The 20,331-nt window shown below is 42.7% G+C and overlaps 1 protein-coding gene across 4 annotated transcripts in view; it reads right to left on the reverse strand.

The window, feature by feature from the left end:
- NOSTRIN (nitric oxide synthase trafficking) overlaps positions 1-1,845 on the reverse strand; it is a 49,878-nt gene extending 48,033 nt beyond the window's left edge. For all 4 annotated transcript variants that reach the window (XM_079782297.1, XM_079782298.1, XM_079782296.1 and 1 more), the window contains exon 1: positions 1,711-1,845. In XM_079782297.1, the coding sequence (XP_079638423.1) occupies positions 1,711-1,737 (27 nt within the window). In that variant the 5' untranslated portion in view covers positions 1,738-1,845. The remainder of the gene's footprint in view (positions 1-1,710) is intronic.
- Positions 1,846-20,331: the final 18,486 nt, after the last annotated feature.

Consider the following 20,331-nt stretch of genomic DNA (forward strand, 5'->3'; position numbering starts at 1 on the left):
GTCTCATCTTGACACAGTATTTTTCCCCAAGCACAAGCTAGGTCTGCACCAGGAAATCAAGTTGAACACTTGATGAAGATGAATCAAATAAATAAAGATTCCATGATCTAAGAGGATTTAGAAACCTGGCTGACGGGATATCCACTTCCTCTGACTCCCTGGTGACTTTTGGTGGCACTGGGCCCATAGAGATAATCTTCAAGGTTGTGGACAAGGTTCGGCATAAGGGGAAGAACTCTTCAGCATGTCAGGGAGGAAACATTAAACTGACACACAGATGTGGTGACGGGTTGTCTTGGGGCTGCTCAAAAGAAAATTTTCCTCCCAGTTCCTGAGCTAAAAGCAGCCTTGGAAAAGGATGTTGGGCTCTCCATTCTTTTTTAAACTCAGTCGGGCCTAAGTTTCCCGCTATCTCACTCTTCCCCTAGGCCTTGACTTCGTCGTCTTCGGTGATTGTTGGTGCCAGGTTTTGCCCTGACTTATACAGCTGCTGCCCCACTCAACCACCCCTTTGCAAAAACATGATCAAAGTGTCAATGGTGGGAAAGGAGTTAGCATTTTAGAAGGGAGCAAATGCATGGAACAAAAAATAAACAAACAGCAAATAAATAAACCATAAAAGACTTTTAAAAAGTTACCTGTGCAAAAGACTCGAGGAGATTAAAGGGGGAGATTTCCTTTCTTCAGATTTATATACAGCTATATTGCTGGAATTTTTTTTAAATTTTGTATTTAAATAGTAAAAGCAGACAGAGGCTGAGGCTACGTTATCATTATTAATATTACTAGCATTTATGACTTCACCTCATTTTGCTCACCTGATTCATGAGCTCATTCTGTGGAGTAGCAGTTACAGGCCTAGCTGCTCTAAGCCTGTGCTTTCTGCATCCACTGGACTCTTTCTATGGCTCTATTGCAGTCCCCATTTCTGCTTTTCCACAAGTCTTTTTCTTTTAAGATAAAATACTTGAAAGATCCCTTGTTTCTGTTGTTACCAATTTTGCTTCTTGGCACCATTTATTGGGAAACACCCTGACATTCCTTGATTACTTTATTTCCAATGTAAATATATCCTCCTCCTCTTTAGCTGCTCCTCATTTACTAAATTACATCTCTGCTATTGCTGCGAACACCCTCATAAGTCTTTGGACTTTTGACCCATCTTCTATTTTTGGTAGCCCTCCCAGGACTGAAAGAAACATATTGATAAACCTGTCTGAGAACCACCACAGGCTGGACAAAATGGGGAGTCTGTCCTTCTGCCTGTGGGACTTGGCAATTCCTGACTATCTCAATGATATGGGAAAGTACACAAAAACCTTCCACTCTAAATTCCTTCGCAGAAGCCAAAATTGGCTGCAGACATTCTGTGTGTTTGTGTATCCACTCAACGCATAATGTAGGCACTTGTGTATGTCTTAAGAATGTTTTCTACACAGCCACCATCTGCATGCAAATATGATACTATACCCCCTCAAAGTTTTCCTAAGAATATGAGAATAGAGAATGGCAATGACTTGCCCATTTGCTAGAAAGGGCAATTAAATTGAACCAAAGAAAAACCACAGATTTTTGACTCACAGCCAGTATGTAAACATGTTTAGTTCCTGAGCATCTCAAACTTTTAAAGTCAAAATACATTCGTATATAAATCCACCCCTCAGCTGCCTTCTTACACACAAAGACACAAACTAACACCAAGCTACTCACCGAACAGTTTGTGAGTGGGTCCCTCATGCTGAACTGTGTTTGGCTTCTGTCCTTTTAAACTATGCTCCAGCGTTCAGCTTTCCACACTCAGGACACACTGCCCTCTGAAGGTTGGGTGTGTCCTAGACTTCCTGCATTCAAAGGGCCCAGAGTCTCGTCAAACGCCCCGAGGAGGAAGTCCCACCCGGGACTTTCCTCCATTTATTTACTGAAATAGCAAAGAACTGCTCAGGGTCAAGAGAGCTGGCTTGAGATAGTGGGAAACACTTCTGTAAATACTTGGAGAGCAGAATACTGAGTCCTTGAGAGAAAGCCCAGAAGCTATAAAGTGTCCCCATAATTCGGCTGCTCCCTGGGCTGATGCATGTTAGACAGCTTGCTATATTAATCACGTTTTTATTTTCTGTGTTGTCTGACGCTTTAACAGGTTAAGGCCTTTTGAACCTGGGAGAGCCTGCTCCTCCTTGGGTCAGCTAACACCTAGAAAGAGGAAGCAACTTGCCCTTGAGCACATCTTTGATATGCAAAGCAACCAATCCAGACCCTCTTCCTCCCTTCCTTATCTAAAGCTCACAAACCAAGTCAATATATCCCTCCCTCTAATCACCCCAGCTCAGGGTACCAAGCAATTAGGACCAGACCTATGTAACTGTGACTACAGTGGGAAATGTCTAGAAAAGGCTATCAGGGAGCAGGACGTACATTAACCACCCCTGAGGGTTTAACTCAACCTAGCTCTCACTCCTAGCCCAACAGGGCCAAGAGGCTGACTAAACTATCAAACTAAGAAAAAATTTTTATGCTTACCCTCACATTTTTTTTAATCATTCAAAAGGATAAACAGAACTAGAAATCCGCCATCAGCAACTTATATTTTTATTGCTTTCTCTGCACCTGTGGTCCCCGTTATGGATCCTGAGATTTCCATCTAATGGCCTGTTGTCTTGTGATAATCATTTGCTGGGTATGGGCAGCTTTGCTGTAATTGGGGGATCCCCCATCCAAAAGGAGCACCATCGGCAGAGCCCAATGGAGCACTTCAGAGCTGTCCAGGTGGGCCCACTCCATTCATCTGCCTTGGGTGTGCAGGCTCCATTCTAAGTCCCTGCAACCAGGGAGATGTTAGTGGCGGTACGGCACCAGAATATCACCAGCAATGGACCTCAGTAGAGCATCCTTGGTACTTGAGTTATAGCTAAGAAAGAATTCAGAGCCAAGACTGGTCTCTGGCCTCCTTGTTCCTCCTCTAGGGGGTCTACCACATGACTAGTGACATGCTAGGGGAGGAAAGGTCAGGGGAGAGCCGGAATCACATGACCAGTGATATGAAAGGTCAGGGGGTCCAAACTGCATGACCAGCCATATGCTAGGGGAGAAAAGGTTGCCCTGGGGTTGAGGTCAATTGTCCCTTGTCCTGGTGACCTTTGTACCTGGCCCACTGTCCTTGCTCTGCTCATACCATGCCTGTTTAACTGCCTACTGCAGAGAGGAAGCACCTTTAATTAGGGACCACCGTGCACACACTTAATGATGTTCTCCCCTTAGCTTTCCCGAAGGAAATTCATCACTAGAAGTGACAACACTAAGTAGCAGCTCTCAGAGGGCTAGAATTGAAGACGACTACCAGGAATGCTGAAAGATGTGTAGAGACATTATGAACTGAGGTTAAGAACATGTCACTCGGACTCCCCTGCCCTCAGAGCTGGTAGATAAACTGGGCTGGAGCCTTGGTTCTAGGGCCTGGGCCATCTCAGTGTCTTCCCCCCGATTCTTGCTGCATTTGGTCTCAGTTCAAAATGGAGACATTGGCCTCCCTTGCCAGTTTCCACAAGAAATGTCGTCATCCTGAGAGGAGTTTTTAGGGGTAAAATATGCAGGTTTAGGGAGTTTTAGGAACTAGGGGGCTTATAGGGGAGGGCTGCAAAGCTGGAGGGCTGGGAACTGCCAAAGGCATACATTCACAAAGAACTAAAGGCGCCACAGCCTGAAGGGAGAGGAAGACACCAGAAGATAAGGGGAAAGCCACAGGGAGTAGAAAACAAAAGGGAGAAAGAGGAAAAGAGATTTTCACAGGGAATAAAGAATTCTACCACCGGAGGGGGAGAAATAGAGAGGAACCCCACACGGGGTTTGAGCTCTGAAGCTGCTATAGTGACCAATCAGGGGCGATATCAGGGTACAAAGAACTGCAACCTTTATAAGCTTTAGGAAAGAGGGAGTTAGTGGGTCTCTCCCCCTCCCCACGTGGGAGTCTGTGCTTGTTTCCCAATAAATTTCCACCTTTTCCTATACCACCTTTTGATCCGTAGCTTCATTCTGACAAGGACTCAGGAAAGAAGCCACCTTTGCATCCTACTCAGAGGAAAATCACGCATTTCAATTTAATTTCTCCCTTTCAATACCACACCTACTGTGGTGTTTGTGGCCCTCGTGCAGATTGGTAGCACACTTACCCCTCAGCTGTTCCTCCCAGCAGGCTGATGAGCTTTCCCACAGGCCTCAGGGTCATCTGCCCCATGGAAATACCTCCCAGACTGTTGAAAGGGCAGCAGGGTGTCCTGGCTCAATCTAGACTGAGAATTAAAATTTGGCTATTTATTAGTAGATGAGTAGATAAAAAGATGTGGTACATTTACACCATGAAATACCATGCAGCTGTAAAAAAGAAGGATCTCTTACCCTTTGAGACAACATAGAGGGACCTGGAGAGTATTATGCTAAGCGAAATAAGCCAGTCAGGCCCTAGCAGGTTTGGTTCAGTGGATAGAGCATGTGCCTGGAGACTGAAGGGTCCGGGGTTCAATTCTGGCAAGGGCACATACCTGGATTTCAGGCTTGGTTCCCAATAGGGGGCGTGCAGAAGGCAACTGATCAATTGAGTTTCTCTCATCATTGATGTTTCTATCTCTCCCTCTCCTTTCCTCTCTGAAATCAATAAAAATATATTTTAAAAAAATAAGCCAGTCAGAGAAAGACAAGTATTACATAATCTCACTCATATGTGGAATCTAATGAACAAAATAGATCCAGAGACATAGAAGCCTGGAACAGACTGGTGAATCTCAGAGGGAAGTGGGATGGGGAGGAGGAGGGAGGTGGAAAGAGATTAACTAAAGAATTTATATGCATATATACATAATCCATGGACACAGACAATAGTATTGTGAAGGCCTGGGGGATGGAGGGTGGGATCTGGGTGGAGAGGATCAATGGGGGAAAAAAGGGAACATCTATAATAGTCTCAGCAATAAAGATAAATTTAAAAATAATAATAAAGTTTGGCTATTAGTTGAGTTTCCTAGAAGCATGTTTGAATGTGCAAAATTTTTTCATTTTGCGGGTTGTACCACTTATTTCTTGTCACAATAACGCTATATATTAAACAGAAAACCCAGTGACTTCCAATGACATTGGCTTTATTTAATTCACAATTCTGGTTTAGCCGGCTGGTTCTTCTGGTCTTCCCTACCTCACTCCTGTGAAAAAGCAGGTCATCTATCTATACAGCTCTGCTGATTTGGGCTGAGTCTTCTGGGCTGGTTATGGGCTGAAGCATTTTTTTTTTCCCCCATCAGCCAGCAGTCTAACCCAGGCTGTTTTCGGGGCATGGCAGAGGAGCCAAGCGAATGAGTGGAACTCAGACTAGGGACAGACATACTCTCACTTCAGCCAGACCAAAGCCAGTCAACTCACAGGCCCGCCCAGAATCACTGGGGTGGGGAAATGCCACTCCTTCATGGGAGGAGCTGAATGTCTCATTACAAAGGGCAGAGAAAAGGGCAGAGAATTGGAAGTAGTTTTACGTCCAGTCTATGACAATGGTCAGTCAATACTTGTTCTTGAGTGACTACAGAGATATGGGAGAAAGGATACTGGAGGGGGCGGCTGATACCTCTCATCCTCTCCCTTTCCCCAGCTCAGCCTCAGGGGACACACTTGGAACTGCATCGAGACTGAGGTTAGGGAGAAAAATAAGAGGAGTTAAATTCACAGAGAGTCTAGATATAGATTTGGAGACAGGGTCGTTCTACCCTCTGACCCCACATCCCATCCTACATGTGCTCTGCCAAAGAACACAGCGAAGCACCCCTCCCCTGTGTGGAGGCCAAGGGAGGTGGAAGCAGCAGAGCAGGTTCCCCATGGGTCTCCAGCACCGAGGCTGTGGCTGGCAAGGGCATCTTGGCAAGGAGGCTAGAGCAGGCCAACCTAAGTAAATTTGGCCTTGTCCATGTGAGAACCCTCTGAACCCCCCTGCCCCCCTGACTCCCAGAAAGGGTCCAGGGAGCTGGGAGAAGGAAGCCAAGTCCCTGTCTGAGCAAGGGGGAGAAGAACCTTGTGGTTTTGGACTTAATATTAACATCACCTTATTTGTATCTACAGGTGGATGAGAACGATATCAAGGGAAGTGTCTCCAGAAGGTGTACTAGACCTGTTTTCTAAAAAATTTGGTGCCCAAGGCATCCTTTTGAGTCTCTGTCCTCAGTTTTTTTGTGTTTTTTTTTTGTTTTTTTTTCTGGACATGTGTTTCTGGCCTGCACTCATTCTCTGGCTTTTTTCCAGCCCAGGCCTCCAGCTTGAGTTACTGTTTGACCTCTCAGATCCCAATCTTCCTGCTTCCTTTCCCAGTTACTCAGCATTGGCCTTCCTGGCATGGCCTCTCTGCAGAAAGAAAACCTGCAATGGACTCAGTGGGGTCTGGCCTGGAAGCCACTCCACTGCACCCCGCCCGTCCTATTTTGGGCAGCCTCCAAGGGAGTCAACAACACGAGTACACGTCTGTTAAGTGCTTATAAGGGAGTGTTGAGTATCGGTATGTTAGTAAGAAACAGGAGCCCAAACGTAATAGAGGCTAAGAGCAACTCAAAACTTGGCTTGGAAATTTCTTTAGTAGCCAAAGAATGCAAAGAATTGGGAACAGCACATGCATTAAATTAAGGCTATTTATTAAATAGCTATGTATTAAATAGGAATCTGGTTAAATACCTTATGATAATACAGGCTCACCTATAGAGGACTTCCATCTGCCGGATGCTATTCTAAGTGCTTTACAAATATTAACTTATTTAATCATAACAGCAATCATTTGAGGTAGATAGATATTATTTTGATCCTTATAATACACATAGGGAAACTGAAGCATGGGATATCAAGTGACTTAACCAAGGTCGCATGGCTGGTAGTGGCATGGCTGGGATTCATCTGACTCCAGTGCTTCCATGTTCAATGACGATGCTGCTCAGCCAGCCAACCCAGACAATGGGACACAAAACATCCAAGAAAAGAGGACAGAATATAAAACATTTAGCTATATGTACTGAATTAAAAACAAGTTGCAAAAGAATCTGATTCCAGTCGGGTTCATGTATAAGAAAAACAAATCTAGATGCACATAAACTAGACAGACAATAGCTTATGTCTGAAGGTTGGGAGTATAGAGGGCTCAGTTTCTAGGTCCCACACATTTCTGTGTAATTTTAATATTTGGAAAAAAACATTTACTGATTTAGAAAGCAAATAAGACAAACATTTTAAAAAGAATAACAGTTATGCTAACTTTAATTTTTAAAAGGGGAGAACTGATCCGTAAAATGCTGACAGCAGGCCTTATTCATATCTCCGGGCCTTTGTATAATGCTGTGCCTCCTGCCTGGAAGTGCTTAGCCCTTTATGTTAGCCTCGCTAACCTTTTAAAATCTCTAATGTCCAGCTTTCGTCCTTTTCCACAGACACAGTAAGCACACTCTTGCCTTTGTCCTGCTATCTATTACGCACCCCTCTTTTGATTTATTTATCCCATTATGTTGAAATTACTTATTTAATGGTGTGCCTCCACTCTACTCACAAAGTACCTGGAGCACAGTAAATGTTCAATAAATAATTGTTTTCATTAGATTGACTTCAATACTAATGGGAAAATGACCCCATTAGCTAGTTCTCCATTGACACGACAGGGAGCGTTGTTTGTGGGTAGGCCTATATCTTCCGTTCTCAGGAAGCGGAGTTCAAAACGCTGCGAGGGAAGATAAGTGTGACCTACCGGACAGGAACTCTAAAATGGGAAATGGCTCAAATGCACTTGGGAGTCTCTGACTCTGATTAAAAATGGCCTTGACAAGCAGGAAACTGAGAAGGAATCACAAGACTCCCATGAGACCGCTTAGAGAAGTTTCTTGGAGATTTGTTGGTTAAAAAGATATAAACAGAGGAGGCAAAAAGAGTCTTGGGACCAAGGATAAAATCAGAGAGTGACCTAATGCTAAGAATAAATTTAGGAAAGGCAGAGTCTAAAATGAGCCAGGTTCTGCAAAGTTTACCGAAGGCATCTGAGAGAATTTTCACTATATCCACAGCACGAGGAATGTAAAGGTACAGCACCTGGGCTTGGGGCAGCTGGCCAGTGCTCAGATGACAGGGTGAGCGGGGTGGCTTTGCCAGGCTGCTGGGTTCCAGGGGTGAGAAGGTCAGGCAGAGCAGCTGGGGGCCAGGGCACCACACCTTCCAAGCACTTTTTTCCCAGGACAAACTTCAGCGTGGAGGACACATCTTTCATATCTTCCCAAGGCCATCCCACTTCTGAGTCCTGGACGAAATCTAGCCCTTGGCCTGTTTGATCTGACAGAGGACCAGTCTGGTCTCTGCTGCCATTTCAAGCATGTGAGAGCTGCAGAGAGTATGTACAAGACATGACATCACCCCCGCCAATCACCCTCGGGGGAAATGTAGAAGCAATCTCACTCTAGCCAAATCACTTTTTATTTTTAGTCTCTGGTAGCTATAGTAATTAGTTTCCTTCATTTCCATCTCTCTTCAAAGCTGGAAGATACATTTCTAAAACTTTCCCTTAATGCATATATACATTTTAAAATGTACCTTTGTCCAAAGCCTCAGGACAGAAAAAAAATAAATCTAATTTAGAACCACTAATGGGTGTTTTAAACTATAGTAGGAGCAGTGGGCACACACAGAGATATTGTTATTCTTCACAGCCAGGCTAATTTGCAGCATCTAAAGTAACTTTTATGCTCTTCTCACGAATTACATTGTAGTTTTTTAAATTGCACATAATGAGCTTTTTACCACTTTCTGCTGCATAAAAATTACCTGATTTTTTAATCAAAGTCCAAATGGCCATAATTAGCTTACTTTATATATACAAACCAGCCCTGTATTCAGTGGATTAGGGTTGGATTTTCATTGTGCATGTTCAAGTTTCATATACATTAATATAAAATCTCCAGGTGTTAATGGAGAATAAAAATGAAATCAAATAGACTAATTTGCATAAAACAAATTAGCATAAATTGACTTTTCTCTAATAAGCCCTAGGAAATGAAGACTAATGGACAACAAATTAACAATCAAGTCATCCTACAACAGTGATCTATGGCTTTACCTTCCAAGAAAAGCCTAAGAAGAAGGATATTTTACAAATACAGATTCGTCTAAATTACATTATATCTTCATTTGCTCACCTATGTTAATATTCATGGGCCATTACTGAACATTTTCTAAGCTCATCTAGGACAAGTTTTAGGGCTTTTAATTAAAATGCACACTGGGATGTGTAGTATAGAATCACTTTAGTCACCAGGCATTTTTGCATATGTAAATAAAGGGTCACCACAGGATTTATTTGCCTTTTCCACCTTGGTTATACCTCCATGTTATAAATCATTGGTTTATAGTTATTTACTATAAATCACTGCCAGGCTCTGGAGATGGGATCTTAGAGCGAAAACAAAAGCACTCCAAGTGGTTATTTATCCTAGTTCCTTCTGTGACAGGAGCTGAGGGCCTGGGGGATGGGCATGGGGAGGAGAGGCAGCTTTCTCTTCACTCTATTTCCTGTAGCATTTTTGCAATTTTATACAATATGCTTGTATCACTTATTCAAAAGTATAAACTAATGCATTTTTTAAAGCCACTGCACACCCCTGGGGCTGAAGGCACACAGTGTATAAAGCCTGTTTACTAGGAACTTCGCTTAGTCAACCAGCCCTCTGTGTACTTATTAAAAATCTTCCCCCCATGTCTGTTTACTCAAATTTTAACCTCTTGGTTAGCTTTCCCCACAACTCTTTGTACAGGTTTTCTGGAAAAATCACTGTTTTATTTTGTTTGTGCCTCTCTGTAACGTTTTGCACGATTGATAATTCATTGACATCTATGCATTCATTCTCTCACTATTCAATGAGGTCATCATCTCTTTTTTTAACTTTTTATAAAGAGGATTGCTTATTTTTTATTTTTATATTTTATTGATTTTTTACAGAGAGGAAGGGAGAGGGAATAGAGAGCTAGAAACATCGATGAGAGAGAAACCTCGACCAGCTGCTTCCTGCACACCCCCCACCGGGGATGTGCCCGCAGCCAATGTACATGCCCTTGACCGGAATCGAACCTGGGACCCCTCAGTCCGCAGACCGACGCTCTATCCATTGAGCTGAACCGGTTTCGGCGAGGCCATCATCTTTGATCTAGGCATTATGAGGCATACAGAGATGAGCCAGCTCCGTTCTTTCAAAGAGCTCAGTGTGATGAAGGAGGTTACATTACACTGTGATAGGTTATATAAAAGAGGCCTTTACAGCAGTGGTCGGCAAACTCATTAGTCAACAGAGCCAAATATCAACAGTACAACGATTGAAATTTCTTTTGAAAGCCAAATTTTTTAAACTTAAACTTCTTCTAAAGCCACTTCTTCAAAATAGACTCGCCCAGGCCGTGGTATTTTGTGGAAGAGCCACACTCAAGGGGCCAAAGAGCTGCATGTGGCTCACGAGCCGCAGTTTGCCAACCACTGCTTTACAGAATGTGAGGGGAGTTCCAAAGAGGCACCCAGCTCAGCCTGTTTGGGGAGGGGGAGAATGCCGGAAAACCTTGGCAAGAGATGGTCACACTTGCTGAGGCTTGAAGGGTATGTATTAATTGTCCGGCATAAGAGAGTGTGTGTTGGTATATTCAGACGATTATAAATCCCTCAAGAGTGCCTTGAGCATAAAGTTTGTTTGGGACCTTATAGTTAATGAGGCTGGAGAGACAGAGGCCAGACACAGGAAGCCTTGGGTGCCATGATTTTACTTTTACCCAAATGTAATAGGTGTCTTTTTTCATGTAGGATTTTGAACACATTTGCAATATTTAGATGTGCATTTTAGACTGATCCCTCAGCGTGGTATGAAGGCTCTTAAGAGGGCTGAGATAAGAATCAGGAAGGGTGGGAGCCTGTTGCTAGGAAATGGGAGATGAATGGTGAGGCTTTAACTTGAAGTGGGAGGGGTAGAGTTTTAAGATGGAACCAACAGAATTTGGTGATGGATTGAATTGGGAGTAAACAATGAAGGAAGTAGGAGGATCTAGAATGAAGCCCAGGTTTCTGGTATCCTCTGGTGATTCTCTTCTATGTGGCCTCCATGGGTGTCACTTTAGGGCAAGAATTAATAGTGTAGGCTTCAGAGTGTGAAAAAGGTGCATTCAAACATTGGCTACATTATACATTAGTGTACCAATTTTGGGGGAAATTTCTTAATCCCTTTAAGGTTCAGTTTCCTAACATCAAATGAAAGAAATAACAACACATACCTCATAACAGAGCATATGTAGTAAATATTCAGTAAAAACTAGCTGCTATTATTACTGTTATCATTATAATTTAAATTATTTTTTGCATAATAAATTAAGGCACTATTAAAGATAATTATATATTATACATATAAAATACCAAAAAATACAACTACTGTAGTTCAAAAACTTATAAAAACTAATATAACTATTCTACTCATCAAACAATTTAGAATTCTCAAGTTTCAGCTAATGCATTTTCTCCTTTCACTAAATTTCCCTTTAATAGGCTGAGGAGTTTTGTATTACTTTATTGCTCTTAGAACTCAAAGATGGCATTCTCATTTACAAAATAGACCTTGTTGCATCTAAACATTTGAAAATTTCATTTGAGACATTTTTAGGGTTTTGAAAACAAATATCTATTGATTTAAAAATTATCTCAAAGTTATAAACTACAAGTCCAATGCACAAATTTTCTTCTCACACCTTAATATTTTAGTGCATATTTCCTATAAACAAGGTCTTTCTCCAACAAAACCACAATATAACCATCAAAAGCAGAAATTTAACACTGATTCATTACTACCATTCACTCCTCAGTCCCACCAATTGTTCTAAATACATTCTCCACAGCAACAGGGTCCCATTCAGCATCATGCCTTGCATTTAGTTGACATGTCTCTTTAGTGTCCTCCTCTCTGGAATAGTTCTTTTGTCTTGACTTTCATGCTATTAACATATTTGGAGATCACCAGTTAATCATTCTGTAGATTGCCCTTCAATTGCATTTATCTGGTATTTGCTCATGAATAGATTCAGGTTATGCTTCTCTGGCAGGAATGTCATAGAAGTGATGCTACTTTCTTATTGTATCCAGTCAAGTGACTCATGATTTTATTTGTCCCATTGTTTTCTTGATTAAGATGGTGTCTGTCAGGCTTCTTTGTTGTAAAATTACTACTTTTGCCTTCGTGGTTAATAAATGTTTTATTATCTTGAAGCTATGCTAGCACCTTGTTCCTCATCAAACTTTCAGTTTATTCATTTATTAATATGTATGAACTCACTGTTTTCCCATTTTATTCAGGACTTTATAATTTGTTACATAATGTAATTTTGGTGCACAAAATATCTTACATTTGACCCCCACACCCCGTGCACAACTTTGTTCTGTATCCTTACACCATTTTCCCATCAATTTTGAGCTCTTTCTTGCTTCCTGGTCCAACAAGATGTTCCATCCCAGCCTGTACTTTCCTGCCTCAGCCCTGAATCAGCCACTTTCTCAAAGAGCCCTGGCTCATTTTAGTGGAAAATGGATTTAGAAACCAGGATCTGGGGCACTAGATGTTCTCATTAGGGAGTCACTGGTTGTAGGCCCTGAGGTGTATAAAAACACTCACATATGCACAGACACTCACATCTATATTTTGATAGCTATCTATATATTGAAAATAATAGTTTACATGGATACCTATAAGCTTAATTAAGTGCTTCTGAATTCATTCAGTTTTCTCTTCCTCCAAATTGTAACTTCCTTTTCTAACAGTGAGAAATTTGCTTTCAAATTTACATATTTAATCCATTCCCCTACATGTAACCAGTTTCCCCTGCAGCCACTCTGATTTCCATGCTCCAGCCTCCCTAGCCAGGCTGCTCCTCTGCAGAGATGCCCGCATCACCCAGCTAGGGCTCCATACCTCATGCCGACCCCCCCCTGGTGTGGACATGCTCATCACCCCATCCTGATTCTCCATGCTGTGTTGTCCTCTGCAGATGCCTCCACAACCCCATTTAGCCTCCCTTACCCCTCCTTGGGCAACCAGGACTCCCTCACCTGGCACTGACATCTGCCCTGCTCTGTCCCATCAAAGGCTTTGGGACTGAAGAGTTTAGCAAGAGAAAAGAAGGAAAGGAAGAGAGAAAGAGGCAGAAGGGAAGGTCATCATTATCATTGACATCATTGTATTTCTTCCTATCTTTATCAGTGTATCCTTTGCTGGCATATCTTCATCCTTGTATCCCTCTAATGTGGGAATTTCCCAAGGTTTGCTTTAGTAGGAGACAGAGAAATGACTCAGAGCTCAGATTAAGTTATCTGCATAACTGGTTTCTGGCTCTGAGACTGTAGCAAGGTTCTTATTCTCTTTGTGCACCTGTCTCCTTATCTGAAAAAGAAAGAAATGATAATGGTACCTACTTTCAGTCCCATCTTTACAATTTTTGGTAGACATTTCTTCATGAATGGACTCTCATTAGCTCAGTTTCAAAATGTAAAAATCAGCTAATTTCCTCTTCCAAAACTTATTCATCTTCTTGAAGCTCCTATTTCTATAAATAAATACATTCATTCTGCATGCACTTACTGAGTGCCTACCATGCAGCCAATGTGGTAGCTAACAATCCTCTTCCTATATAATAAAGCACTAATATGTAAATTGACTGAACGGCAGAACAACCGGTTACTATGACACACACTGATCACCAGGGGGCAGACGCTCAATGCAGGAGTTGCCCCCTGGTGGTCAGTGTGCTCCCACAGGGGTAGCGCCACTCAGCCAGAAGTTGGGCACACAGCTGGTGAGTGCAGCGGCAGTGGTGTGAGCCTCTTCCTCCTCTGCTGCAGGCGGGCAGTAAGGAGCAAGGGGTCCTGGACTGCGAGAGCCCCAGACTTCGAGACAGATGTCTGCCTAAGCCGGCAGGCGGACATCCCTCAAGTGGTCCCGGATTGTGAGAGGGCACAGGGGTGAGGGACCCCCACACCCCGTGCACAAATGTCATGCACCAGGCCTCTAATCCAGTTATAAAAAGGCAAGGTCTTTGCCCTCAAGATGCTTACAATCAAGTGGAGGGGGAATGTGATAAGTACTCTGATGGAGTGAAATGATTATACCTTTTTTTCTCTAAGAAGAGCACTACATTCCAAGAGACTGAGGCTTTCTAGGAGGAGGTGATTCTTATGTTAGTCTTGAAGTTCAAAAAAGAATTAGCTGGATGGAGAAGAGGGAAAAGGCCTTGGAGGCAGAGTGAGCAGCATGGATAGGTACTAGAGACATATCATGGTCTGCTCCATTCTGAGATTGTAGACTTGAGAATGGGATTGAGAAAGGCCATGGAGAGAGATGAGCATGGAGTGGGAGGTGATAGGGGTCAGGCCACCAACAGGTGATAGGGGGGCTGCTAAGTGGATTACTCACTGATTCACACTATGCCCTTTCTCTTCCCACTGGACTTGTCCAAAACCTATTCATTCTTCTTGATTTTCTCCTTGAAATCTTTTCTCACCTGATCCTCAAGTAATCTCTCTCTTTTCTGAACCTTTCTAGCAATTAGTATCCTAACAATATATATGATGATAATAATAATGTCTTATATTTGTGGAATAATTACTGTTTTCAGAAACCTTTTACCTTTGTCACTAAGTTTGATCTACATAATAGAACAATCACAATTTCTTTTAGAGCTACCTTGACCCATTAAAATAACGACCGCGGTGCCCTGCCTCTCTAACTAGACTTAAAATCCATTCAATTCAGCAGCTTTGGCTTTCACTTATTTCTGTCTCTTACAGTGCCTAATGTAATGTCTCAGAGAATTGGTGCTCAATACATGTCTTGACTTAATTTTGATGTACATTTTATTGAATTAATTATCATTGTGATTCTCAGTTTTTAGCTAACATAGTATCAACTGTTTTATACACTCTTAGAAATGACTTGTAAGTGATATAACTAAGACATAAAATTATATAATTGTAAGTATAGTATGGGCTCTTTTCTAGGAACCATTTAGTACTCTCAACTGAGAAAAACAAAACAAAACAGACACTAATTACTCTTAAAAACGCTGAAGATCCTTTTGAACTAATTTTTTGGTGATAGGGCTCCAAATGGCCTGGCATCCTACACATTACTTGCTTACTAGTTTACTGAAGAATCGTTACTAGTTTCCTGGGTCAGTGAAACTAACAGGAGCAAAGAGTTTAATCCTGGTGAATGTAATTACCTGCTGTGGCTCAAAACACTAGGGCTGGTAATTGCCATTACCTTTCCTATAACTTCCTCACTCTGTAGCGTACCATCCCTTACCCACCCAAAAGAGAATTTTCCTCTGAGATTTTCAGCCTATTCTTAAAACCCAAACCTCTCAATTACTAGTTCCACTACCCATATATCTTCCATCGTTCTAGTCTGCAATGTATTTAATTATTGAATTGCTTGAGTTGATTCCTTTTAAACCTGTGTCCTTGCAAGCTCCCAGCGGGTTAGGTGGGGAATGATGTAGTGAACTTGGAAAACAGAATCAATCATTGATGTATTAGATTTATTGAGGGTCTTCTCTAAGAAGGGCAACTGATATGGCGTATAGCACTAAGCAATATGATGTTGAAAAGAGGAAACATAGGATAAAAACTACAGGAGTAAAAATATAAGATCTGAAGGAACCATTAAAGGAGGTAGATAAGGAAAGAAAACCATTGGAGAATTCAAATGTAGTAGAAATCTGGGTAGACCGAGTCTTCAGAAACAAGTGCAAACTTTGGAAGAAGCATAACATACCAGGAAGATATGTATAAGTTTTGAAATCACTCCGGTCTAGGGTCAAATCTCAACTCTACTGCTTGCTGGCTGGGTAAATCACTTCTTTGAGCCATAGTTTCTGTATCAATAGGTTATGGGTGACTGTGGTGTTCTCTTATATATTTAACAACTGGCTCTTTCAACAAACGAACAAAACCTTGATTTGCAGCTTTTGTCAATTTCCATAAAGTAAATACTCCCACCATGTCAGATTTCAAGCTACCAGTGTAATGTCACTGAACAGAGTTGGGAAGAAATGCACAGTAGTCACCATTATATAGTATTTTCATCCCCACAAATACAATAGGTATAAATACCTCAAAAGTCCAGATAGTAAAATGTGGGAAAATAATTAGGAAGAGATGTTTTTGCGTATTACATTTTTAAATATAATTTTAAATTGTAGGTATATAATCTATATAATAAAAGCCTAAGTGATGTTTACGGCAGAACAACCAGAATGACTGGCCGCTATGATTGCCACTGACCACCAGGGGCAGAAGCTCAATGCAGGAGCTTTTCCCTGGTGGTCAGTGCACTCCCACAGAGGGATCACCACTCAGCCAGAAGCCAGGCTCACGGCTGGCAAGCGCAGCGGCGGTGCAGTGGCGGTGGTGGGAGCCTCTCCCGCCTCTGTGGCAGTGCTAAGGAGCAGCGAGGCCAGCAGTAAGGAGCAAGCAGGTGGGCGGTAAGGAGCAAGGGGTCCCGGACTGTGAGAGGGATGTCTGACTGCCGACTTAGACCCGATCCCTGGAGGAGCAGGCCTAAATCGGCAGGCAGACATCCCCCAAGGGGTCCTGGACTGTGAGAGGGTGCAGGTCAGGCTGAGGGACCCCCCTTCAGTGCACAAATTTCGTGCACCAGGCCTCTAGTGTTTAATAATGGTCATTTAATAATATCTTGCAAAATTTTAGGAAATTTAAGAATCAGCTCAATCAAGCTTTGTTCAGGCATGTGTTCTGGTGCTGTTGTCTGTGAGTTCAATGTTAATGCATTTACAATATATGTTAAATAAAGTATCTTTAAACAAAAGCATATATAAACATGGTTATGTATTGATTAGTAGATGAAAAAGTGTCCGAAGGCTCACAGGAACCTAACCCTGTATTTTTTCTTGGAGCCATGGCTCATGGTAACTTTACAGAATATCACTGCTGTGAATAAAGAGTTGAGCTGTATCACCCTTTTAGGGGATGGCTCAATTGAGACAATTCTGCACTTAGCATAGTGACTCGTATCTAGTAGGAAAGCCCTAAAGTTTCTTCTCCTTTTCATTTCACCTTCCCTGTGCTGGGTAGTGCTATGCTAAATCATGCAGGCTCACTCAGGTGCAACCCGGAGTTATGCAACCTACAAAGCAAGCATTATTGTTGGATGCTCACTTCCTCCAGAGAGGTGCTTTGGAAATTGCAATCATCCATCAATTCACAGTCCTTGAGATAGATGCCTTTGAATTGCACAGAGAGAGGTGCTAACAGTAACAACAAAAAGAACTATATTCAGCCAGGTAGTTTGCCTTTCTCCGTCAGGTTCTCCTCTGGCTGATAATTGCCAATTTGTCATATTTTTTCAAGTTACTTTCCTTGAAGGAACTTAGAGGCTCTTCCTGTCCCAGATCTCAGCACCATCACAGCAAAACCTGTTACTTCTCATTCTCTATCCTTACCTACATTGTGGTCTGTGGGTTAAATGCTCAGTAACACTTAGTCCTTTATTTCTTCCAGTACCCATGTACCCATCATCCTGCCTTGTCATGTGATGCCCACCACCCCTGCGGTCACTGATGAGCCACTCCAAGTTGGTCATTGGCTTCAGTCATGGTTAGGATGGACATTAGTTAGCCCATGTTCTTTATCTTCTTATTAAAGATGACAACCAATCAAATGATGCTATCCCCTGCTTAAATCCCTGACAGTTTCCTATTACTCATGCCCTAAAACTCACCGGTGGGATACAGGCCCTCTATGATCTGCCCCTCCCTACCTTTCGAATGTCATCACCTGCACTCTCCATTGTTTACTTTCCTTCACCTACATTGGCCTCTGGCTGCTACTTGAACTTAGAAGCATAGAGCCTTAGTGTTTTAGGTTCCTAGGGACCTGCAACCACCCAAGATCCTCCCCGAGCTGCTCTTGTCAGTTCTTAGTCCAAATCATCTATCTGTCTGTGACATGTCTGTGACCGTCCAGTCTGAAGAGTCCTAGCAGTTACCCTGCAACCACCTTGTTTCTTCATTACTTTTATCCTTTGTCATCATGTGAAATTTCCTTAACTTGTGGGCTGAATTGTGTCCCCCAAATTCATGTTGAAGTCCTAACCTCTCACTCCCCAGGAGGTGACTGTTATTTGAAGATAAGGCTCTTAAACAGACGAATAAGGGGGAGGTGGTAAAGCGTAAAAGGGGTCAAATACTAGTATATGGTAACAGAATGAGATGCGACTTTGGGTGGTAAACTAGCAATGTGATATACAGATGATGTATCATAGAAATGTATACTTGAAACCTATATAATTTTACTAACCTATGTCATCCCAATAAATAAAACAATTTTAAGACAGGTGATTAAGGTACCTTTCCCATTTTTGAGTTCTATATGCATATCCCTAAAAGCCCCAGAAATAAATTGTACATATGGATCAGTGTTTATTGCAGAAAATGGAGAATTTTTGCTTTTTGCCAAATTATGATACCCTTGAAACTTCATCTTGTCCATTTTTTGGGGAAACATTAATGTAATAAAAATTTTATCAGTGTTTAAGAATAAAAAGACATGATTAAGGTAAAATGAGGCCCTGAGGGTGGGCCCTAGTCCAATAAGACTGCTAACAAAAGAGAATAGGACACAGACAGATATTCAGAGAAAAGATCATGTGAAGACATTTGAGAAGGCAAGTCAAGGAGACAGGACTCAAGAAACCAACCTGCCAGCCACTTAATCTCGGACGTGTGGTCTCTAGACCTGGAGTAAATACATTTCTGTTGTTTAAGTCACTCAGCTGGCGGTATGCTGTTATGGTGGCCCTAGCAAACAAGTCCTCCTTGCTTCTTTGTTTTGTTTTTTCCTTCACTAGAGTGTAAGTTCCAGGAAAGCAGGAACCATATGTCGTATTCACCCTTCTATCCTCAGTGCTTATAACAATCCTCAGCACCTAGTAGGCTCTTTATATTTTTAACTGATTGAATGGTACAGCCAGGGACCCGAGCCTTTGTTGCTTAAGTTATCTTTGACTATGTAAATATTTTCATTGTTCATTAAGTTGAAAAGAAACAAACTTCTTGCCTAAGAAACTGCTTTAAAACTTAGTCACAAGCACTGGAGCTTAGACCTTCTTGCCCCATTTTTTACAATTCTGTTCATATATCTCCAGATTATCAAGACTTCTCCTCTCAGTTCCTCTCTGTTTATTTGTAGACACTTCTCTAGGCCAAGTCTTTCATCTTCCTCCCCTGATGCCCTTCATGCCCAGGTCTGGAAGCTAGTAGGACAGGTGGTTTCCCTTACTGAGCCTGCCACGACACTCCTCAGCACCAGTGAGAGAAACTGGTACCCAGGACAGGGAGATGCTGAGCTCACAAAGAGTTAGAGATGAAGTGCATCCTCATGCTATCCTGCTTCTTAGCAAAAGGGACACTAATGGCTAAAAACACCTTCTACCAGCAACTAACATGTATTGTGACGCTCTGCTGAAGCTCCTGGAATACCATCCGTCTCTGCTGCTTGTTCCGTTTGCTCCAGGCTGCCCTCTCTGCTCTGCACGTGGGCCTGACCCCTGCCACCTGCACTCCCACTGGCAGCTTTCTGAGTTCAGCCAATAGGAGGCATGAGAAAGCAGGAAGAGAGAGATGTCAGGGTATTCCCCCCACCCAGGTTTACAACGCCCACAGGGTGTCCTCCCCTCCATGCTGCCTGCTCTCCTGGCCTCTGGTTAGAGCCATGGGTGGCAATGGCTTCCCATGTTTGCTGGGCTCTGGGTGCCTTACTTTCCTGTGTTTGATCTTATAATCCTACCCAGGCCTCAGGAAGTAGTCCTTTTATTGAAGTTTTTTCAACTCAACCTTCTGACAGTGATTTCTGTTTCCTGCCCAGACTCTGACTGATGGAGGTTTTATATAATTTTTTTTACTTCCATGTTTAGGAATGATACTTTTGTGTCCTCGTGCTACAGCAGCTGTGGGGATAATCAAGGGTGTGGTGCTCAGGCCGCAGTCACTGTGGTGGTTTTGAGGGACCACCTGCATCCCAGTAGATCGGGCCCCTCCCTCTACCCGGCGTGGCTGTTCTGCCAGCTCTCACTGTTGTTGCACTGTTGCCACTGCTCCTGGTGAAGCAAGTGCGGGGTTCGGGGGAGCAGAATTAGGGCGGAAATAACACGGGCCTACGTTGGAGGTGGCAGATTGGAGGTGTCCCAGCAGCAAGGAAGGGGTCCTGGAGAGAAGCGGAGCTGCACTGTGGCTGTCTGGGAGGATGCTGTGGAG

Source organism: Cnephaeus nilssonii, assembly GCF_951640355.1.
Source record: "Cnephaeus nilssonii genome assembly, chromosome: 10".
In the NCBI taxonomy this organism is placed as follows: domain Eukaryota; kingdom Metazoa; phylum Chordata; class Mammalia; order Chiroptera; family Vespertilionidae; genus Cnephaeus; species Cnephaeus nilssonii.